Source organism: Tyto alba, unplaced genomic scaffold (genome assembly GCF_018691265.1).
Source record: "Tyto alba isolate M040663 unplaced genomic scaffold, T.alba_DEE_v4.0 Super-Scaffold_42, whole genome shotgun sequence".
NCBI lineage: Eukaryota > Metazoa > Chordata > Aves > Strigiformes > Tytonidae > Tyto > Tyto alba.
The window spans coordinates 5,617,875-5,639,777 of NW_024881318.1; the positions used below are offsets into that span (position 1 = coordinate 5,617,875).

Sequence of the window (21,903 nt, forward strand, 5' to 3'; positions counted from 1 at the left end):
GAATCAGGCACTCAGAGGTTTCTTTTGCTGTTTAACCACACCATGGGAAGCATGTGATGTTTGTGCAGACAACTGAAACCCCTTCTGAGGTCTCAATCAGTCTAGTGATTAATGTTTCTTCTGCATGTTTTAAGTGTAGAGGAAAGAACTGCAGAAGAAAGATTCTTTCTGGAGTCTGTTAGACCATCTGGTGCTAACTAAAGTCATAAATCCAAATCTACGATAACCTTACAGAAAGCTGTGGTATGCAAGATGAGGGTACATTACTGTAGGGCACTGAATATTGAAATTGTCACTTGACGTCACCTGCGAGAAACTTTCCCAAGTGAATACACAATGTTCTTTCTGTTTCATATACATAACAAAATATTTATCAGGAAGGTCATAAATTGTCCTTTAGCGTTCATCTTTACAAGTCTATTTTATCATCGGGAAGAAAAAAAAAAAAAAAGAAAATTGATCTTTGTGATTTTGTTAAGCAAACACCCCTGAGTAAAGAGGCTGATATCCACTGTCTTCTCTCTTGCAAGTAAGCACGCAGACACTCAGCATGCCAAAGAACTGAAAAAGAGAGAGTGCACAAGAAATTTAGTTTTGCTGCATTTTTTGTTTCAGTCATTAGACTCAAAACCTGTATGTTAATTAGACTTCATCATAGCAAGGACATTCCTCTCACATTAAAAAACATCTAGAAAATATACAGAAAGTATACAGAAACATATACAGAAAGTGATTTTTTTTTTTTTTGCAAATCAATTTCCAATAATAGTTCCAGCTCAGTGTTTTCTTCCCTGGTTTCTTCCATTAATTTACATATCCACATTAATTCCTAGCTATCGTACTGTAGGAAAAATTCCAGTGAAAGTATGGGATTATTCTGGACTTAAAACAAGTTCCATAAAATATTTAAGCATATAAAATATACAAATAAAGATAGTGCAGAACATGCTAAGGCAATCTTTAGAGATGATCACAAGAGAGATCCCAGTGGGAGGGTTCATCACAAATAGTAACAGGACATATAATGGGAGTGTAGAACTCATCACTTTTATAGAGGGAAAGGAAATGATGAAAAAGACATCACTGAGCAATTTAAGACCATGAGATCAAATGCTGTAAACAATCACCTCTCTGCTAGGGCCAAAATTAAGAAAGTTTAACTAAGACAAGCCCCAATCCTGAGATGACATCTGGACAAACTCTGGTTTCTGCACTGAGTTCAGGAGCGGGGCATTAAACTGTAAGTGTTCTGCACTGGCTCAACTTGCAGCAACTCTTTTACAGAGAACAGGTAGTCAAAGAGAAAACACTGCTGCTATTTAGTGGTTCAAATCTCTGTCAACAACGAACAGGTTACTGATCTTGGAGAACAGGTATGGGGAACAATGACAAACCACCAGGCTAAAATTTATGGGTCAGATCTTCACAAACCTGCGTAGGCATTTCTTCAGTGTGTCAATTGCAAGGAGTTTTCCATCAGGGCTTTTCAAATCTAGTTTTCATCCACAAGATGATCTGCTTTCACATTTCATTTATTTCGGTCTTTATAAGTCTACAAATAGCCCTGCTGGTTTCATTCCTAATCATATTTCTAGTCCATTTTGATTCCATGTCTCCAAGCATGGGACTATTCATTGGGTTACATCTAAAAACAAACTTTGATGAGGAATTTTTTAAACCCCCAGTTAAATATAGAAAAGCTGGTTGTTTTAATAAAGAATTCTAAATCAGCCTTTTAGCACACTGAGCTTTTTGTACTGCCTACCAAATGGCCAAGGTGGATTCTCCACTGACTTGCCATCCCAAATTCCCTACTAGCTTTTTGGATCCCTCCCCTGGTAATATCATTAGGCAGACAAAATGGAGACAATTGGAAGAAAACAAGGGAGGAATAGAGGACTGCGTCTACTTCAGAGCCAGAAAAACGCTGTAGGCTAATAGGACATGGTAGAAGAAAAAGCCCCAGCATCAAAGGGCAAACAGTATTATTTTCCATGGGGGAAGAGACAAAAACATTTACCTTTACAATGGCAAACCCCAGAATGACAAGCATGGCGTAGCTAATAACACTCTGCAGCCCAGACTCCAGCTCCTCTGCACAGCCCTGCCATGAAAGAGACCGGTGAAAACAAGTTAAAAGACATTAATTCAGCTGGACTTTTCTATTTTTTTCTCCCCAGCCCTTCAAAGAAAGCAGAACCTTTTAAGTCCTGTCTAATCAACCACTTCAGACCTGAGGGCTTCCATTCTTGTCTTACTGACCTGATGGTTTGTTGTTTTCCTCTTGATTGAGGAGAGGCACTGACAAACTGCAATTCACAGACACTTGCTGCTTCTTAATCTCCTCTAGCTCAGGTCACTTAAAGGAGTGCCCAAAACTCTGAGCAAGGAAGACCAGCAATGGTATGTATCTATAAAAGTCAACTTATGGGCTTTTGCCCCAGACTGAAGGACCTGGTACGCAGTTCTCCAGATTCAGCGTGGTCAATCCCAGAAAAGTCTCTTTCCCTACTCCAGATCTGTTTGAACTACGTGCCCGTAACTAGCAATTTGGCCTTGTCACGTTGCTTCTGTGGCAACATGAAATGAAGGAGTTACCAGCAGACAGACAAGACCAGACATCCAGACAGGTGCCCGTCCTTCATCATCTAGGAGCTTTCATAGAGTTATATGAGAAGGAAGTTAGCTACAGGAAAACCATGGGCAGAAGAAGGCTTGGGGGACAAATTTCTGGGAAGAAGTGGACAAAGTTATCCCTAAACCCTGCCTGAAACGCTTTCCTCATTGGTTCTGGCTGGTTGAGAATAATTGCAGGCCGGCATGAAACTGTGCCCTTGATCCTCACCAGTCTGTTGAGCTCCTGTGGCTGATCCAGACGCCCTGTGCAGTTCTTTGTGTCTTGCCTGCAGCAGCTCAGAGGGACGCTGTTGTTACCGGTGGAGTTAAACCACTGTGTGGTTGTCCAGTCACTGTAGTTCTTTACCCCACAACAGTGAAGCTGCCAAACACAGACAGGTACAGGGATGTATGAATATATACAAACGTGACTGCTAATGTCGAGTTAAACCTCTGAGGTGTACTGGGCAACAGCTGCCCACAGTGCAGATTGACAAATAGCAGTACTTCAGGAAAACAGCAGTAGATATAATAGATCAACCTCCCTTCGCACATTATTGCCTCCATATTAGTTTATTCTTTATGAAATCTGTAATATTAAAGTGACAGGTTGCAGGGTAAAGTCTTCTGCCATCTTTCTCGTTTATGGTGCAGGATTCTCAGCAGCAGCTATTCATAGGTACTCATTTGGTCTGATCCAAAGGCCCCTCACATCAGCAAGGTCATTCATTTACATGAACTTCATACCAGGAGCCCAAAAAGGCCAACTCTGCCCCCTCAGTTGCCTTGGAGAATCAGATGCTAAACACTGCTGCAGAGCTGAGTTGCAGAATATGAACATACTGAACCTCTCCCTTTTTCTTCCCAGCCCAAATTCCTTGTTGAGGACCCAATTGTTCTTTTCTAAATAACTGTCAGGAAATTTTAAATATTTTCTTACCTGTTCTTGCAAGTAATCCACAACTCTAGACTCTGGATTCTTCCCATCATACTTCTCAAACACCGAGCGCATTGTACCTTGCACATCAGTTTTTACCTATTTAGAGGGGGGGAAAAATCCATACTATTTCAACCTGAGAGCTCAGAATTTTATCTAGTGGAAACTGCAAAAGATCTGTATCCCAACACAGTCAGGGATTAAAAAAAAAAAAAAAAAACCAAACCAAAACCAAACAACAAAAAGAACACCAACCACCAAAACCCCCAAGCAATGTTTTAGATAAAATGCAGCTAGCACTTCAGGAAAATCACGTTCCTGGAGCTCTCTGGAAGTTCCAGGGGAGCTTCCCTCCACTGACGGAAGAGACTTGCTTTGTGACCACTGACAATGGTTTAATCCAACTTGGAGAGCAGTGTGATGATGCCAAGTATTTTATGTATTTGCCATGTTCCCAACAGAGACTGACCCACATACCAGATAGTGACACCCTCACTCCCACTTGCCCTGCAGACTGCAGGATAGGGGATAAAGTGCAAAAAAAACCTGGATATATTGGAATGCTTTAACAATGCAAGATCTGTTACTTATTTTTAGGTTACTACAGAGATGCCAGTTCTTCGCTCACCTTTTCCCTGTAAACAAATCCCAGGACAAAAGCAGATACTTCTGCAATAAAGATAATCAGGATAATGGCCAAGAACTGAAATTAAAAGAGACACACTGTAAGGAAGAATTCCACGGCATTTTAATTTAATTGCACATTACCCATCTCATTAATTTATAGTGGTAAGTTATTGTTATCCATTGTTGCCTCTCCAGTCAAAAGTTTCCAGAAAATAACTTAAGAATAGGAGATCACTGTGCGTGGCTGCGACTATGACTCCACAGGATCTGTGCCCAACATAGGCAGTGTCCTGAACACTGCCATGATGTGATCTGTGTGAAAAGTCTATGAAATAGTGCACAAAGCGGCTGTCGAACAGGAGACTGCCCAGATAAACCAGAAGCTGAGTTAGGTACTTTGGGTGCTGCTTGTTGAGCTCACGTCACCTTCAAGGCATGAGTTGGGGGCCTGAAGTTACTCAACATGAACCTTTCTGGGTTTTTAAAATCATCCTAGAAGCCAAGGCATACTTTCAGGATTCAGAGAACTAAAGTCAGCAGAAATCAGATACATATCTCTTTTGCTTGCTTTGGAAATTCACTTCTCCTGCTCCCTCACCACCACCTTGCTTCTCAAAACTTGCTACTCTCCACACTCATCTCCAGTAGAATAGCTGAGGCAGTGCCATGAAACTGTCCGTGGCTATGGGTATTTGTCTATACAAGGCAGTGCAACTAATAATTTAGCCTGCACCTCACTCGCCATCAATCAGTGCATCACAGCAGTGCATAACTCCCACAAAGGAGCGGCGCTTCAGCACTTTATTTCAGAATAATCTTTTAGTTCTTGTTCTGTGCATCCCAAGGAGGTGTAGCATAGCACCTCCCATACCATGCAACGGGGTGAAGACAAGGACAGTCAAGAAACATGCAATACTCACCAGCCCCAGACCAACTCGAGACTCCCGGAAGGTGGCACAGCAGCCAATCAACCCAATGATGAACATTACCACAGCGACACAAATAATGATCACGGCTGGCAAAAGAGCATACTTGTCCTGCAGAAAGTTGTCGTAGCTCTTGTAGGTGTTAATGACATATGCCCCAACATAGCTGAGACCGGCTGCTGCTGCCTGAAATACAATAAAGTTTTAGCCATTACTTATTAAGCATCTGCCCAGAAAAGTAAACATGGACCTTTTTTTAACAGTGCAATTAACATTTCAACTTTAGTAGTAATGAATACAGTATGCAAAGATCCAGAGGGAAAAAAATGCTGCATCTGAAGCTAGCTACCCATTCAAACTTTAACACAGAAAAGAGAGAATTCACTTCTGTGTATCACTCCTCTGCTAACACAGCACCACTTCAGCTGAGCTGAAACACTGAAGTCTGTTGACATGCATCAGCCAGTGTCTCTGTAGGAGGCCGAGTTCACGCTGCCTACCCAAGATTACCTACATCCTACCCAAAACTGCATTTGGAGGAATCAACACAGGGGTGGGTTGGTGGTGGGTTGGGGCTTTTTTTTTTTTTTTTTTTTTGGAGAAAAACTCATCCTTTCCACTCTCACAAGAGCATTAAGCATTAAAACAGGTACAAATGTTCCTAATCTCAGCAAGACATAGTCCCTCCTTTTCCTGGAGGAAGTAGATTTGTGCATCCTCTACAACAGACTCTCCTCCACACGGATGTTTTGCCAACAGAGGCCAACATACCAGTGACAGCTTACCAACTGCAGCCCTTGAGACTGAAGGCTTTTATCCACAGAACTGCAGACAGCCCTGGAAATAACAGGGCAAGACTCTGCCTTGGTGTAATACCTCACCAATGGCATAAAAAAATTCTCTCAGGGGTTACAACAGCTCATCCACCCTCTATAATCCTGCAGCACAAGATGATGCCTGTAAAATGAAGCACTGTTCATACTCACGTTCTGGAAATTTGAGGGAAACCAGCCTGTTTGCTTTCAGTAGGCTACAGCTGGATTTCATCATGCAGCTTACAAGCAGTTCATTGCTTCCCTCAGTCCTATGTGTTTTAATTAAACACTCCTCACACCGGAGCTAGGACTTGCTAATTCCTCTACCCTGTTTGGCTCCTTCCCCTCCATCCAGGTCTGGTGCCTGCCCTTCAATTACCTCCAAGTACAGGAGACGTCCTTAATTTCAGACAGGTCTCATCCCACACCACTCTCACATTCCTGGATGTTGCCTGTACTTCAGAATTACCAGGATCGGATGCCCGAAGTGATGAAGCCAAGATCAGACTAACCCTTAGAGACATTTAGCACATGTCATGCAAGACCCTGATGTGTTGGGGCTCAAATACGGTCCTCTACAAAGTGGAGAAAAGCAATAGGAAGGAAAGGAAAAGAAATAGCATTGGCAATTCTCAAGAGGTTTTTTTATTCTCCACATGCATTGGGTTTTCAGGCAGTGCTAATGATTAAAGCACTTCCTAAAACTTCCTTTAACTTTTCCTCTGACTGCGGAAAAATCTTGTTCCCATTTCCCTGTCTGCAGGCATACAGTGACCAGGGCTTCTTCCCACCCCTTTTCAGGGATGCAGGGCAAAGATGAGACCACTTTGGCTCACAGGGCACCATTACCTTCTCACTTCACCACCGTGAGCAACCTGAATTCTTCCCCCTCCACCACTATGCTCTTGTACAGAAGGTGGGACAGGAAAAGTCCCTGGCGTGGCAGCAGCACTAATGGTGGGGCTGGGGACACTGCACCTCCATCCTGCCTTGCCTTCAATTGCACAAAAAGAGCGAAGCTTATGACTCAAAAAGCACATCCCATATTTCTGGCCCGGAGAGCTGGATGCACATGCAACTGTTCACCTATTCGCTGTTCTGGAACAGAATAATCTGGGCAAGGGCACCCACAGAGAAGGAACACTCCTGAACTAACTAACCATCATTGTGGAGAAAAGGTAGCGATGGGATTTGCCCAATATATCCTTTATTTCTAATAGTTTCTAGGACAAGTATGCACCGTGATTGCCCATGTTGGCCCCAGACCCAGTGAAAACAATGTAGAGTCAAGGCAGGGGATGCAGGAGGTTTTCTTAACACAGAAATGCTCTGCTCAGTTGGGCCAGCACCAGCTCAGAAAGCTGCCTGTACAGTTCCCAAAAGGGTTCAGCTTGGCCCCTGCTCCCACGGAAGTTGTGGAAAACATCCAAGTGACCACAGCAGGAATAGTGCGATGCTCTGGGTTGACTTAAAAGTTACTGTCATAGTCATCCCACCCTAACTGTAACCCCTGACTGCGTTTGTTGCTGAGTTTTGAAGCCTTCCTGGTAAACATGGGTATGGCTGGAAAGTAATAGTATTCTGGTTTCTCAGGTTTTGGGGAAATTTCAGGCAGGTGCGCCATGACTCCCCAGCATGCACCAAGTCATAATCCTCCACCATGAATACACACACAGCATGGTGATACTCCCAGCCACTGTGCTTGTACCCCAAAAATTACCTCACCCTTGGTCTCTCTGCTGCTCCCACCACCACAAACCTCACGCAGAGCTGAGTTATGGCTTTAAAAATTCCAGGCTAGAGGAAGTTCTGCCACATAGTCACCCCAAATCAAAGGTGGAGCCAGCCACTAGCAGCACAAAGCCTCCTGCACATGCGAGTGCTCACATCTGGGCATAGCCACTACCAATGTTTTTCCTGAGGCCATCAGCCTTCAGTACAGCTCAGCACCCAGGCTGGGGTGTCCCACCACAGTTGTCATCAACTGCTGAGTGACCACAGCCCCAGGAGAAAACGAAGGAGAAACAGAAGGACTGCAAGACCCTTGGAAAGGCTCGTGACAGAGGAAGGCAGTCCCTGGGGGAAGGCAGCAGGGGTGACTTTACCACAGGAAAGGCAGCCCAGACTAAATAGCTAGGGTACAAAGAGGCATAAACTACGGTTTTGGCAAGTAAATCGGTCATCCACATTCATCAACAATGTCACGTCAAAACATGTGCAATGGAACAGCCTTGTGACTTAGTTAATGTGTAAAAGTTAACGTGCAAAGTGCAGAGCTAAATTGTTTGTCATCTTCAGAGAACATAGTCCCAGCCTTTTTAATAGCTCTGTACTTCCAAAGACAGTCTGCTTTATAATCTAATCTTCCTACAGGATGTTTTACAGAAAAGATTCCTCCAATGTTTGCATTATACTTCCGCTAGCGATTAAGACAACAGACATATTCTTCATCTCTCCTCTTTACGCCCGGTTTTCTACCTATTTTCAGCATGCTCAATGCACAGCGCAAAGGAAGCACACACAGGAAATGCTAAAGATGGACCAACTTCGGGGAACTAAGAAAAGCCTTGTCGCTAGTGAAGGGCTATGACAAATTCAAAAACACATTGTGAAGCCAATTCACAGAAGTCGTATAAACGCAGGACTAGCAAAGCTCCACAACCATAAGCCAACATCTGAGGGTCCAGTGTTGAGTCCAAGGAGATTCTTGCCCAAACTTTATCAATGAAAATATAGACCAGAACTTTCACAGCAGGTTTTATTGCAACTTTCAGGATTGTCTGGGTTCTGGTCAGAGATGGAACACTGCCAGCAAAAGGTCTATTATTATTTCTGAACTTCTGCTTCAAAGCAGAAAAAGGAAGTATAATGAGGTAACAGTAAAAGACTTTGGGTAAAGATCTGGTTTAAAGTTCACATTTTCCCCCACAAACTGAGATAGAGCCACAACTCCCCCCATAGCTTTTAATTCAAATTGACGATTTTGAAGCCTGAAGAGCAGTGCCATGCAGGAGTGGAAGACATTTCAGCTAACAATCTGTTTCCTGTTTCATTTTTGCAGATGAGTCCCAGAGCCAAACTTCAAAAGCAAAGATGAAAAATATTTCACAACATAATTCCGAGTTCTCCCCTTAAGCCTTTCCAGTACTTAGGGCAAGTTCAAAATCTGGTGGTGTGATTTTCCCCGCATCATTGCAAAACTTCCGGCCCATTTCTACATCTAAAATGAAACTTCTCCAGAAGAGAAGTACAACAAGAAATGTCTTTTACACTGCTGAAGATAGACCTTAAGTCAAAACTGTGAAGTACACCTGATCAAACAGGTTTCTGTTGGGTCTCAAAAAAAAAAAAAAAATCTTTCACAAATACAAAGGCCAATTTAAGCGATTGCTTTTGGGGAGGAAGAGATCAAATAACTCCTTCTTTATGATTAGTCGAACACCCTCTCAAACACATCTAAAATTATATACAACTTGCCAGGATTATTCCAATAAATTCACACTAGCGATTGTAATTGTTCTTTATAATTCTTTTGTTCTCCTGCTTGGAAGTTTTCTTCCAGAAGAACTGAGTGCAGGACAAGATCACACGAGGCAGGGCGAGGCCTGGCCCAGTGCAGCTGGCAGAAATCCCAGCGCAGGCAGCCGAGGGCTGACGCAAAGCCGATACGGGAGAACCAGTTCACCTGGTCCCTGATCGCTGCCTGCACGTTGCTGCGGCCCAGCAGCAAGCGCTGCACCTCCGGCAAGCGGAATATCCTAACCTTACCCCTTCCTCCCAAAACATCCCCGGCTGACTCACCGGGGCGCCAGCGAACGCTGCTGGTATTTCTATACCACGCTGCTGATTCCCCTGACAGCAAGCTGAAGAGACGAGACAAACGGAAATTCTGCAAGAAAGCCCCTTTTCACAGCTGACCGACAAAGCTGCGACTGCCTCTGCTGTCCTACCCACTGCAACTCGCATCGCTGAAGGACCTGAGCAAGGATTACTTGCTTTCTCATATCCTTTGCCCCTGACAGAAAGCAGAGATGTTAAATTGTTTGAGTGTGAACAACAAACTCCTTACTGGCGTTGAGCGAAAAGAAAGCAAAGCCTTAACAACCAGGTTTTCCTAAGCTGATGTTTGGGCAGGACCTGGGCAGGGTTACTCATCGGGCTGACTTCACCCACCTCTTCCATACGTAGCCCAGCCAGCTGAGCCAGGAAGGCAGGTATACAGTGGTGCTCTGCTGCAGGAATGTATATAACAAGCTGGAACTCCCTCCAGCCACATAATGCACACGCAGCACCGTGAATGTTCAGTCTTGCCCATGAAACAGCAGGGGATAGGGCCATAGGAGACTGAGCTGCCTCACTGATGCGGAACAGGATAACCACTGGAAAACTCTAGACTATTTAGATTTTTTAAAAGTACAGCAAGATTTTTACCATGTGTCTCACTGTCAGAAGGGGAGCTGTTTATATGCTGATGACCAGGAGCCCCTGCCCTTCTAGAGAGACTCATGGCCATGCAAATACTTCATGACACTTTATCAGTGTCACAGACATAGAAGGGGCCCCTTAAACTTCCCTCTATACAACTACACTGGAAAAAAAAAAAAATACAAAATTTCCATCTGTCAGTCAGGCAGAACAGCTAATTTTCTATCTTCATTTAATAAGTTGACTTTACATGATGGCTGGGAACAGAAGTTTGTGTTTGTTTGCATTTATCAGCACAGGCTTCTTTCCTCCTCCTACCAAACTTAAATACAATACAGTGAAAAAGCCAAAGTACTAGCTATGAAATTACAAGGCAGTTTGTAGTTTTGAGGTTTTGTGGGGTTTTTTTAAGGTATTTCCCAGCATCCTCCAATTTCAGAGGATCATTTGGTCTGTTAATGTGGACCAGTACAGGATTATCTTTTTAAAAGACTGGTCAGTTATTTGCAGAGTAACAAAGCTATAGTCTTATAAGGAAAAGCTGTAAGAACAGGGTAAGTTGCAAATTTCCCAAACAAGCATGTTCAGCAAGATGCATCCTCTATACAGGAAAAGAATTGAGATAATGAGACTTTAAAAAGGCAGTTCTCCCACGTCAGTTTTCAGAAAGGACTTTCCCAGGGCCAGGACTAATACCTACCACAGCACAAAACTTGGATTTATTTGACTTTTCCCCCGTATTGTTAACTTTTTATGGGCAAAGAAAAATATAGTAAATAATACTGTTTCTCTTTAAAGAGTAATAGCAGTTGGTTTTGGATATCATCTTCAATTATTAGTTTGCCAAGTGTTTGCTGCTACTGTGATGTCCCCATGCCCCTCATATCTAGGATTAAGCCCCTGTAACACTGGTTTCAGTTACAGCTGCACACCTCCTCCTTAATGCAGAGGACACTTTTTTCTCTACTAACAGGGTTTTTGATTTACCTTGACAGGTAAACCTCTGCTCGAAAGGGTTTGCACAACATTTCCTCCATAAATAATTAATTTTATTACCCAACAGCCAGCACACATGGCAAGGGGAATTGCTCTTTCTAGCTCCCTCGTTGCTTAATTGTACAAGTTTTATTCTTCCCATTCGCCACCAGATTTTCAAGTCCTCCCTAGCTGCTGTGTTACTTCACTTCCATGGAGTCAACAAGTTTTCTAGTGACTTTAGGGGAAAACAAAGGCAGTGAGCACTTCCAAGGAAGCCTTCTTTATTTTATGCTTGATTTAATGAATTTACAACTCCTGTTTAAAACTCCACTTAGCCCATAGGGACCACACAGCTCCCCAGACCTGACAGTCTCCCTTGCCCTGAGGCAGAGCTGATTTTTCCCAGCAATTAGGGCAACCCTAGCTCAGTGCTTCCCATCCCACTTGTACAGACTCCTCTCCCTTTTCCCGTCCCATGTTTAAAACTTTGCCAGCGGGGAGGGACCTCCTGGCTTTGGCTACCATTTCCTACTACGCTTACAGTGTTCCTTTTTCTGAATGATAAATCAATTATTGCCGCATGTGTGTGATCTGGCTTCATCCTTTTTCTGAATGATAAATCAATAATTGCCGCATGTGTGTGATCTGGCTTCATCCGGGAGAGCGTGTGACCTGCCTGTGGCAGAGAGGAGCAGGCAGGCTTCAGCGTGCCCTTTGGACAACCACACAGGCTGCAACTCGTGCCGAGGGGATGTACCCACTGTCTGCTGCAGGTCCTGGCCACCACCGGGCAGGCTGGCCACGCGACCGTGCAGGACCAGGTCACAGAAGCACAGAAGGGATCTCTGGAGGTCATCTGGTCCAACCCCCTGCTCAAGCAGGGCCACCTAGAGCTGGTTGCCCAGGACCACATCTAGATGGATTTTGAATATCTCCAAGGATGGAGACTCCAACACCTTTCTGGGCAGCCTGTGTCAGTGCTTGGTCACCTTCACAATGAAAATGTGTTTCCTGATGTTCACAGGGAACTGCCTGTGTTTAGGTTTGTTCCCATGGCCTCCGGTTCTGTCACTGGGCACCGCAGAGAAGAGTCTGGCTCTGTCCTCTTGGCACCCTCCCTTCAGGTATTTATGTACATCACTAAGACCCCCTGGAGCCTTCTCTTCTCCAGGATGAAGTGCCCCAGCTCCCTCAGCCTTTCCTCACGAGAGAGATGCTCCAGCCCCTTCACCATCTTCGTGGCTCTCTCACCAGTATGCCCATGTCTCTTCCCAGTGCTGGAGCCAGCACACCAGATGTGGCCTCAGCAGTGCTGAGCAGAGGGGAAGGATCACTTCCCTCGACCTGCTGGCAACGCTCCTGCCGATGCAGCCCAGGTATCCTCTGCCTTCTTGCAGCACAGGCACGCTGCTCAGTGTCCACCAGAACCCCAGGGACTTTTCTGCCAAGCTGCTTTCCAGGACGCACATGGCTCTGCTCTGCTCCTTGCTGTCCTAAAGCTTCTTCAGTTTCTAAGGCCTTGGAAGCCCATAGCTTCAAGTCTTTCCCCAATTTATTGTACTGGGAAAAAAAGCGAATTAAAAACCCAGTACACACACTTTTTGTGTTCCCTCAGACTCTCAAGTGGTGAAAACACTGGTTTGCAAAATAATAAAAAATAGTGAACTCAGCAAGTTGGCTTTGGATTGGAGCAAAAAAACACCAAAGGTGTGAGCCCCTAACAAGTGATCTTCAGTGGCCAGCAGCACTGACAGCCCCAGGAGAGATGTACTACTGATCTTGTGCCAGTCATCACCCATAATTTCAAAACCTTTAAACCACAGTCTCCTTGTGTGAAGTACAGAGGTGGGACATAACTGACAAAAGTGTATGGAGCCTACAGAGACATGGCAGACACTTCAAAGAACATTTAAATATTCAGCTGCAATGTACAACAATGGGGCATGTTTCAGCTTGGCTTCAAAACACACTGTGGAGCTGCTCGGTGGGTCCAGTGGGAAGCGTTTGCTTTTTCCTTTTCTTCCTCAAATGAAAACAATGAGGAGCAGCCAAAAGGCTCTGAAAACCTGTGGCACTCTTTCAGGGGTAAAAACAAACCAAAAAAACAACAACAAAACAACAAACTAAACCAACATCTACTTGCAGTTTCTATACACTGCAAACCCAGACACTCAGGAGGGGATTCTGGTTTTAGTGGGTTCGTTTCCAAGTTTTATTAAACCAGTGTTCTCCTTAGAGTTGTCCAAGCATGTCTTTTTTTGTTCCCTGAGCCTAACTCCGGGGTTATTTTCCCATCCCTAAAAGCCAGATGTATCCTACAAAGCATAAGAGGTGGGATGTCCTTGTGGAGACACTGCACACCAGTGCAAAGCAAGGAATCCTGCCCCAAATCCTCTGACTTCTAATGCTTAACCCTCTGCCTTGGGGCCAGTGTGCTGCTGCCAGTCAAAAATCACAGAGCATCACACTCCTCCGAGGACAACAGCACCACTGTTAGGAAAAAGCAGCACCACCCTTTTCACTCCTGTTCTTGCCAAATACAGAGAGAGACTGCTGGGCAAGAGCTTACTGGAGTATAACTTCAGCTGAGCACGGATGGATTTATCAGCCACTGCCAAGCTGTTTGGGATCTGAATGGCCAGTTCAGACACAAAACACCCTCTAGTTCAATATTTGCCTTCAGAACCGCCCTAGTTTCTTAATAAGCTGTTCCTGGCTCAGCTACCATATCTTGAGACTTTCACCTCACAAGCTACAAAACTGAATAGCAAAGTGCACCTAAACCACGGTGGAGTTAATCCTAAAGCCTGTGGAAACTTCTCGGAGCTGGTGACAGGGTAGATGCCTCTAATCTGCTCTGAAATATTGCTCGTCACCCAGTTGAAGGGGAAAGGACACAGATAGTGGGGCCATGTGGCCCCTGTGTGCCTTTTCCTGTAAGGAAAAGAGCAGGTTGGGGTTCTCCTGACACAAAGGGATCCCGCCAGCTCCTCAGTAAAGTAGACGCAGTTTGGCAGTGCAACGCTGTTGGGGAAAATGAAGGAAATGCCTAGTTCATCTATCAGCTGTAGGAAAGAGCAGCTTCCTATCTCCCCCCTGGATAAAGTGTCCTCCAGCTCTCAGCTTCTGGCAAAGGGGTAACAAAGTGGGACCTCTCAAGCACCTGTAGCTATCACTGGCATTTCTACAACGTAAGACCTCTGGTTTCAGAGACCCGCAAACTGTGAGGCTTGTGAAGAGATGTTCAGGGCTAGATCCATTACCCTGCCATATTAACCTGTCTTTTCACAGCCTCAGGAACTGCTGGGGACAGCCAGACTAAGGTTGTTCCCCAGAAGCGCACAGGAAGGGGTACAGTTTCTCACACTGTATCTGCATCACCATCTGGACACTTCCCACTTCCTGGCCACACACATAGCACCATCATCTTAGTTTTAATTTTGTCTGTGAGGCCCCTACACATACAGCAAAGTGCATTTTCCTTAAAGTCAGTTAAATTCTGCTTCTTGATTTTGGGCAGAGTAGTTTAAAAGAAGAAGGAGGTTTCCAAGGCATGCTCAAGTGGATCATGCCGAAGTGTCCAGGTCTGGTACCAAGCCCGGGCATCAACCCTGTCCAGTGACCACTCATGGCTGTTCTTCCCCTCACGGTACAGCAGCAAGTTCACAGCAGAGCTAGAAACGAACCCATCGCTTTCCACCCAACACTCCCCACGCTGGATCAGGATGTCCCCCAGCCCCTCCCTGGCTCATCGTCGGTCCCAGGTGACCCCAGCCATTACCACAGCTCCATCAGAGAGGCAGAAAGAAGGAGACTGGGGAGGGGGGAAGCCTGTCCTGAGCCCTTCTGCAAGTGGATGGGCTTTACTCACTGGATGTGCTAAAAAAAAGCTCTTGGTTAAGCAGCTTTTTCCACCACAGATGCTGCTGTGAGTCAGACTGACCCTGTGGCCCATCAGCATCATTTCCCTGACCCGGAGCGGGGAGGAGAGCTCCCACATCTCTCCCATCTTCCTGTCAAGTATCATGCAGAGCGTTAAAACCCTGCAGAGCTGCCCGTGCCTCACTGTCACGCACAGCAGGCAGCTACAGGCAGGATTAAGGATTTGCCTAAGAACAGATGAAGGAAGGGTGAGCAACAGGTCATGGGGCTCTAAAGACTCTGGAGAATACCTCTAACCTTAGAAATAAATGTGTTTCTAGCACCAGTAATCTCCAACATAACCTTTGCTATTCACTGTATTTTTAATCCCATTGAAGGATTAAAAATTATCCTCCTCTTTGGGTTTTTTCATTTAAGTATTATGATTTTTCTCTGTTTGAGGCTTCAGAGCAAGCATTCCCAAACCACCTGTCACTGGCATGAGTGACTTCAAACCATACATAGATACAAGAACTTGTTTGGTTTTGGTTTGTTTTTTTTTTGTTTGTTTTTTTCTCAGACAAATTTATCCCTCTCAATTACTAAAAATTATTTAAAAGTGATACCACAGTGGTATTGTCACATCACATCACTCAGCACACCACTGTAAGGTTGAAAGCAAGTACCTTTTGGTCTTGGATGCAACGGCAAAGAAGATATATTAAGCACAGACCAGACAAAGACGCCAGGATGCCCAGACCAGTGTGAGTATCTGCTCAAAGCAGAGATAACACTAGTACCCCAGAATACTCTTGATTCATGCCCCCTGGAGACTCCTGAGTCACAAATCCAAAGATATTTGGAAAAAACACTTGATGTAGGTTGCTGGAAAGGGTGGAGAAGGGCGATGGGGGACAGCCGGTCACCGTGAGCTTTGCAGTGCTGGGACATTCTCAATGAGGACTAGGTGGGAAGGCAAAGCCCCTCTCTATTCTCCAGTCAGTGGATAACTGTTGAGACCATCTGGAGTCAAACCCCATCCCAGAAACTGTCGTGCACACCTCCTGTTAGCAAAGAGGCAGAACCCAGCTGGGTTTTCTGAAGAGTCAGTAAAGCTCATGAACAACCTGTGATTGGCTCAAATACACCCCGAGGATGTGGGGGTGCAGAGGGAGCCAGGGATCAGCTGGGGAAATACTGGTCTGGCTTCGTCTCTCACAGGCAGAGCAAACCCTCCCGTGTACCAGCACTGGGATCACTCTCCTGGGCTTCTTCTCCTTTGACAGTCCCACTGCTGTCAACAGATCAAATTCCGCTCTCTCCAATCCACTGGTCCTGCTAAAACCACGCAGGCAGTTAACTTACCTTTATCCTCCTCTCTCCTGTTAGGAACGTGAAGCAAGGCTGGGGATGTGCCCACGTCTGATAAAAAGTGAATGAGAAACGTAGGCAAACAGGATTTTCACTGCAGCAACACCTACGGTAGCTTTTTGGTGATGAAGTCCCCAGGACTCCCAGTAGATGCCAGACCCCCTCTGGAAGCAGAGGTCTGTTTAGTGATGACGAAAATGGAGAAGGTGAGCAGGTACATGGTCATATGAAGATGCTGGGGGGGCTGGAGCAGCTCCCCTGGGGGGCCGGGCTGAGAGAGTTGGGGGGGTTCAGCCTGGAGAAGAGAAGGCTCCGGGGAGCCCTTCGAGCGGCCTCCCAGGGCTTGAAGGGGGTACAGGGAAGGGGGGGAGGGACTTTTGATCAGGGGGTGGGGGTAGGATGAGGGGGAACGGTTTTAAACTGAAAGAGGGGAGATTTAGATGAGATCTAAGGCAGCAATTCCTCCCTGTTTGGGGGGTGAGGCGCTGGCCCAGGGTGCCCAGAGCAGCTGTGGGTGCCCCCTCCCTGGAAGGGTTCAAGGCCAGGTTGGACGGGGCTGGGAGCCCCCTGGGCTGGGGGAAGGGGGCCCTACCCGGGGCAGGGGGTGGCACTGGGGGGGTGTGGGGGGGTGGGGAAGGGGTTTAAGGGCCCTTCCCACCCAAATCATTCTGTGATTCTATGATAAGGTGCTAATGGCTGAATTCAGCAGCACAGCTTTGGGATTAAAGAAGGGGGGTTAGAAGAAAAGTAACCCGAGTGGTTGTTCAGATCGCATTATACAGAAATATTCATGCTCTGGCATGAAACTTAAATCTAGTTTCAAGATTCCCAGTTTCTTCCCTCGGGGACCAGCAGGTGAATCCCAGCATTTCGCCTCTCCAGGGAGCATCATCACATCCCACCCAGTCAAGTTCCCTCATAAGACATTGCCAAGGACATCAGAGTCTCCTCTGACCCGTCTTCTCCCTCTTTTAGGTGACCAGAGTTAAACTAGCATCTCCAGTCTTCACCTAGAAAAGGCCAACACCCATTCACCAAAATAACCACATACTTGGACCTAATTAGTAGGTGTTCAAAAGTAAAATTGGAGGTGGGCAGATGTCCCAACAGCTTGAAGCACCACCCTCAGTAACTGTGTAGTTGAAAGATTCAATCAGTGCCTTGTTTGTGGGGGTTATGCACACCCACAGCCCTCACAGACCTCCCCCCCATAACAGAAAGACCCACAGATATGCTGCTGAGCCTGGTGGGTAAGAGAGAAGTGGCTTTTTCACCTTATTTAGGAAGCCCCTATTTGTTATTCCGCAAAATCTTTCTTCACTCCTGCACTCTGATAATGATCAGGGATCCAAAGAGGATTTATTGCCTTTTTAGGACATTTCTAAGCAATAACCTTTGTCAAAGCACCATAACTACACTGGCTGCTGAATACACAGGTGGTGAATTATTTTCCATAATAATTCCCAAGCTGGGCAAGATTTGCAGCATGCAATGACTGAGCATGAATGACTCCTTCGAGCAGGACTCTCATGTTCTTTGCAAATCTTGTGTTTTGATTTTGATCTGGTGCCTTGTACTTGTAGAGCCCCAACTGTTATAAATGTTCTGAAAGAGCATAAAAGAGTCAGTTCCTCCTTCCCCCACTCTCCTAAAACCTGAATTCCAGGTTCTGCAGTTCTGCTGCTGGAATGCGATTACCACATGTAATGGTGGCGGCAGCAGCGTCTAAATGCAGCAAGCTTTGGGGCTGCATTGCTCTTCCTAGGATAAAAAAAAAAACCAAACAAATAAACAAAATGCTGGTCTGGGTCACCCCAAATTCAGAGGCTATAGACGGGGCGAAGGATAATTACTGATTGTCTGTGGATCCAGATGACCTAATAGCTTCAATCACAATTACAGAGTTCCCCTACAGTGGAAGAAAAGGTCTAAGCGACATTTATATGAGGAAATAAAGCTGTTGTTTGACTTTTAAAAAGCCAAGCAATGATGCCAATCTGAGGTACATGGGAGCCGAAGCTTGGGGGATTTCCACATACAAATAGCAGGGTGCTGCAACGTTTCTTTGTGGGTATTTCAAAAAATCACCACAAAACAAATATACACGGTGAGATCACGTTACTTGAGGCACAGCAGTAAACATGGACTCCTGCACCACTCTGTCTAGCAATATGAGAGTTACCTGGAACACACCCAGCAATACAGTGTGCTGAGCCCCATAAAGGAGGCACAGGACTGGGAGGTGACAAGCTCCTCACTACAACCAGCAGCAAGTCTCATTATTTACAAAATAGGGCACAGCACCCCACAAGAACTCAGGGTTTAATTCAAGCAGTATTTCCATTTCTATTCTTTTTTTCCATGTAGCTTCTCTCTTTGGGAAACCTCTGGTTCTTCCCTTTAATTTTTCCTTGCTTCAAGAGAGTCCTCTGCTTTCCCCATTATCCAGCCCTGCTCAGCCGGGCAATGGGGGACAAGCAGAGCTTGGGATGCCACTGTGCTGAGCCCTAACCGGGGCTGTGCAACACCCCTGACCCCCGCTCTCAGGCTACCTCCCGCACATTGAAAGCATCCCTTGCAAAAGGCTGTTTTGAAAATACTCCACGGCTACAAAGCAGACGTGAACACCCAAAACGCGCTACTGACACACGCGAGCTTTAGCTGGGCCCCTTCGAAAGCAGCACGTCAGTCCCTGAGTGATGATGTGGGGGTTACACAAACTTCCCCACGCAGGGGAAAAGCCCGAGACTGGTTACCAGAATAATCACCGCCTCTTCTGAGCAGCCACCTGCCCCAGGCCCTGCTGTCACTGTCACCAGGCTGCCATGCCACAAGCCTCTGATGCCGAGCCCCCCAAATCAACAGGGGTTAGGCTAAAACATACACAACCCCACCTTTAGGGTTTTTTTTTGATTGCTTGTCAGTAATCACTGAGGAGGTGGTTAGGAAAGGCATAGTTGTAGCAAAACATAGCTGGAACAAAGTTCTCAGACGTTTTTCTCCCCCAAATACTCCTCACCCCAAACTGGGAGGGCAGCCCCTGTACTATATCCTCACCCCACTGCAGCCAAACAGCTCCCTTTGTTTCCAATCACAAAATAAGCTTGTATATTGCTTTTATGAAAGGCCTTTAAAAACACTACTAAAAACCCTACGACTTTAAAAACACCCCACAAACACCACCCCACACCCCAAACTCCACCACCATTTTTCCCTCAGAAACTTAAAACCTCAAATCTTCCTGTCATTTAAAAAATTGTATGCATAGGGTTTCCTATAGAAAAGCACAAGTCACCTATACACCAGTAAACTAAATGCCCCATTAACTCTGGATACCCTGCTTAACCTGAAGAGGGCCACGTCCCACAGCACCAGCTCCAGCTGCCGGAGCCCTTCATTACACCCAACACCCGGGACTGCAACCCCCACAAAAACCACGGGGGGCCGGGTCGCATCCCCCCCCCCCACCCCGCACCCCCGGGGCCCCCGTGTCGGTACCCAAAAAGCGAGGCTCAGCAGCAGCAGCACGGTCTTGGAGGTGATCACGCCGCAGTCCATGCCGTGGGGCGAGGGAGCAAGGCTGGGACTAACGAGCGGGGACCGGCTTTTCGTCCCGCGTGGGGCCGCCCCCGGGACCGCCCTTTCTCTTCCCCCCACCCACGGTCACGACGATCAGTGTTTCCCCCAAGCAGGCGGTTGGGGAGCGCGGGGAACAAATGTCAAAGCAAATTATTGACTTCAGTGCAGCTTTTTGTTTTGTTTTGTTTTAGTTTTTTTGGTTGGTTGGTTGGTTGGTTTTGTTTTTGGTTTTTTTTTTTTTTTTTTTTTTTTTTTTAACTTCTGCAACGTTCTGTCTTTGTTAAACTGAGCTTTTGTAAAAAGCTCTCACCGCGGCTAAAAGGTTTCCATCAAATCTGTCTTCTTCCAGGATTGCTAGCCACCCACAGCTGCGTGTCTCCCTTCACTTCTCAACCTTTCTGTTCTGGTACTGTCTCATGCCCATCTTTTCAATCGCCCACACCATGAAAAGCAGGAGTACTGCCACGGTGTGGGTTTGGACACTCTACGTAAGTCCTAACCACTGAAATGTGAGGTTGAGCAGCCACAGGGAGAGGGATTTCAACCTGGTGGCTGCAGAGGGCATAAAAACATTGCTTTATTTCCATCAGCAGAGCCTCGTGCTTTTAAAAACAAGCCAGAGGTGTAGGGCTGGCAGCCAGGGGTTTGTTTTGCAACGCAGACCTGAACTGAACCCAACTCTGTGCAGGGCTGCAGGATGCAGCGATAACAACTTTCCTGTCTCTGCCCATTCCTAGGAAAAAAAAAAAAAAAAAGATGTGAGCCAGTTTCCTCCAGGGGATATGGATTTTGGAGAGGTTGTGCTGAAGTAGCTCTCCAGCAGGAAATTATGGAAAGGGAGACTACAGACAGTCTCTGCCCGCAGCCCATGAATTTAAGATGCAGCTGCTTTGAACGGCAGGAGGAAGGCCTGTGCCAGCTGCTGAAATCACAGAAATCCTCACAAAGAAAATGGGGTGAATCTGATCTCCAAAATTAAACGTCTTTAAGAGTAAAGATCGGTGCACAGTCAGACATTGATGGCTGCTGACAGAGCTCCTCCTGCCAGCGAGCCTGTCTTTGCCATGATAATTTCTATTGCAGCAATAAATATTAACAGGATGTATAATTGTGGAGTAGTTCTTCATTTTAAAAAAATCAGCATTTTCACTATTCCTTGCAGTGTGGCAGTCTGAGGTGTTACTAAAGAAAGGATATTGCCTGGAAACCATTTATCATCATAATTTTGTGGGAATGACTGGCAATCTGCAGGAAATACTTTGAATGAGAATGAAAGGGCAAATTCTGAAGTTTCATTTGGAATTAAATGTAAAGGAATAAAAAACTAGCCAACACCAATGAAACCACCTTGCCAACCAAACCCCGTCTTTCTTTAATATCAAAATATTTTTTCCATATTTGTTGCTTGCTAGTTCTTGATTGAAAAGTAAAATAAAGGTAGTTTCACAATGAGAATGAAAGTGTTCTTGATCAAAATGTTAGCAGATGTATGCTGTTTCCTTCAAAGCAAAATGTTATTAAAATCAACAATGGCTGATTTTGTATTAAAGTTGGCCTCAAAAGTAACTTGCCAGAACAAAGATGAGCCTGTGGAGACGTATCTCAACCATCACAGACAGCCCTGGTTATCATATTCCACACCATTCTCCACTAAATTAGTCTTAAAGTCAAGAGATTCCTGTTGAACATGGGATTTTAAAAAAGCAGGAAGTTGGAAATTTCACAGTTAACTTTGGAAAGGAGTGGGGAAAAAAATAAATTAAAAATA

The 21,903-nt window shown here is 45.6% G+C and overlaps 1 protein-coding gene across 1 annotated transcript; it reads right to left on the reverse strand.

Moving 5' to 3' along the window:
* Window positions 1-412: 412 nt before the first annotated feature.
* LOC104358816 (tetraspanin-36-like) lies at window positions 413-20,173 on the reverse strand. The gene is made up of 7 exons (XM_042804844.1): window positions 20,055-20,173; window positions 5,101-5,292; window positions 4,182-4,256; window positions 3,557-3,652; window positions 2,846-2,998; window positions 2,021-2,104; window positions 413-561 (listed from the first exon to the last, which is right to left on the reverse strand). Exons 1-7 carry the CDS (start codon window positions 20,112-20,114, stop codon window positions 475-477), a joined length of 747 nt encoding a protein of 248 aa, XP_042660778.1. The 5' UTR covers window positions 20,115-20,173; the 3' UTR covers window positions 413-474.
* Between the last annotated feature and the right edge of the window lie 1,730 nt (window positions 20,174-21,903).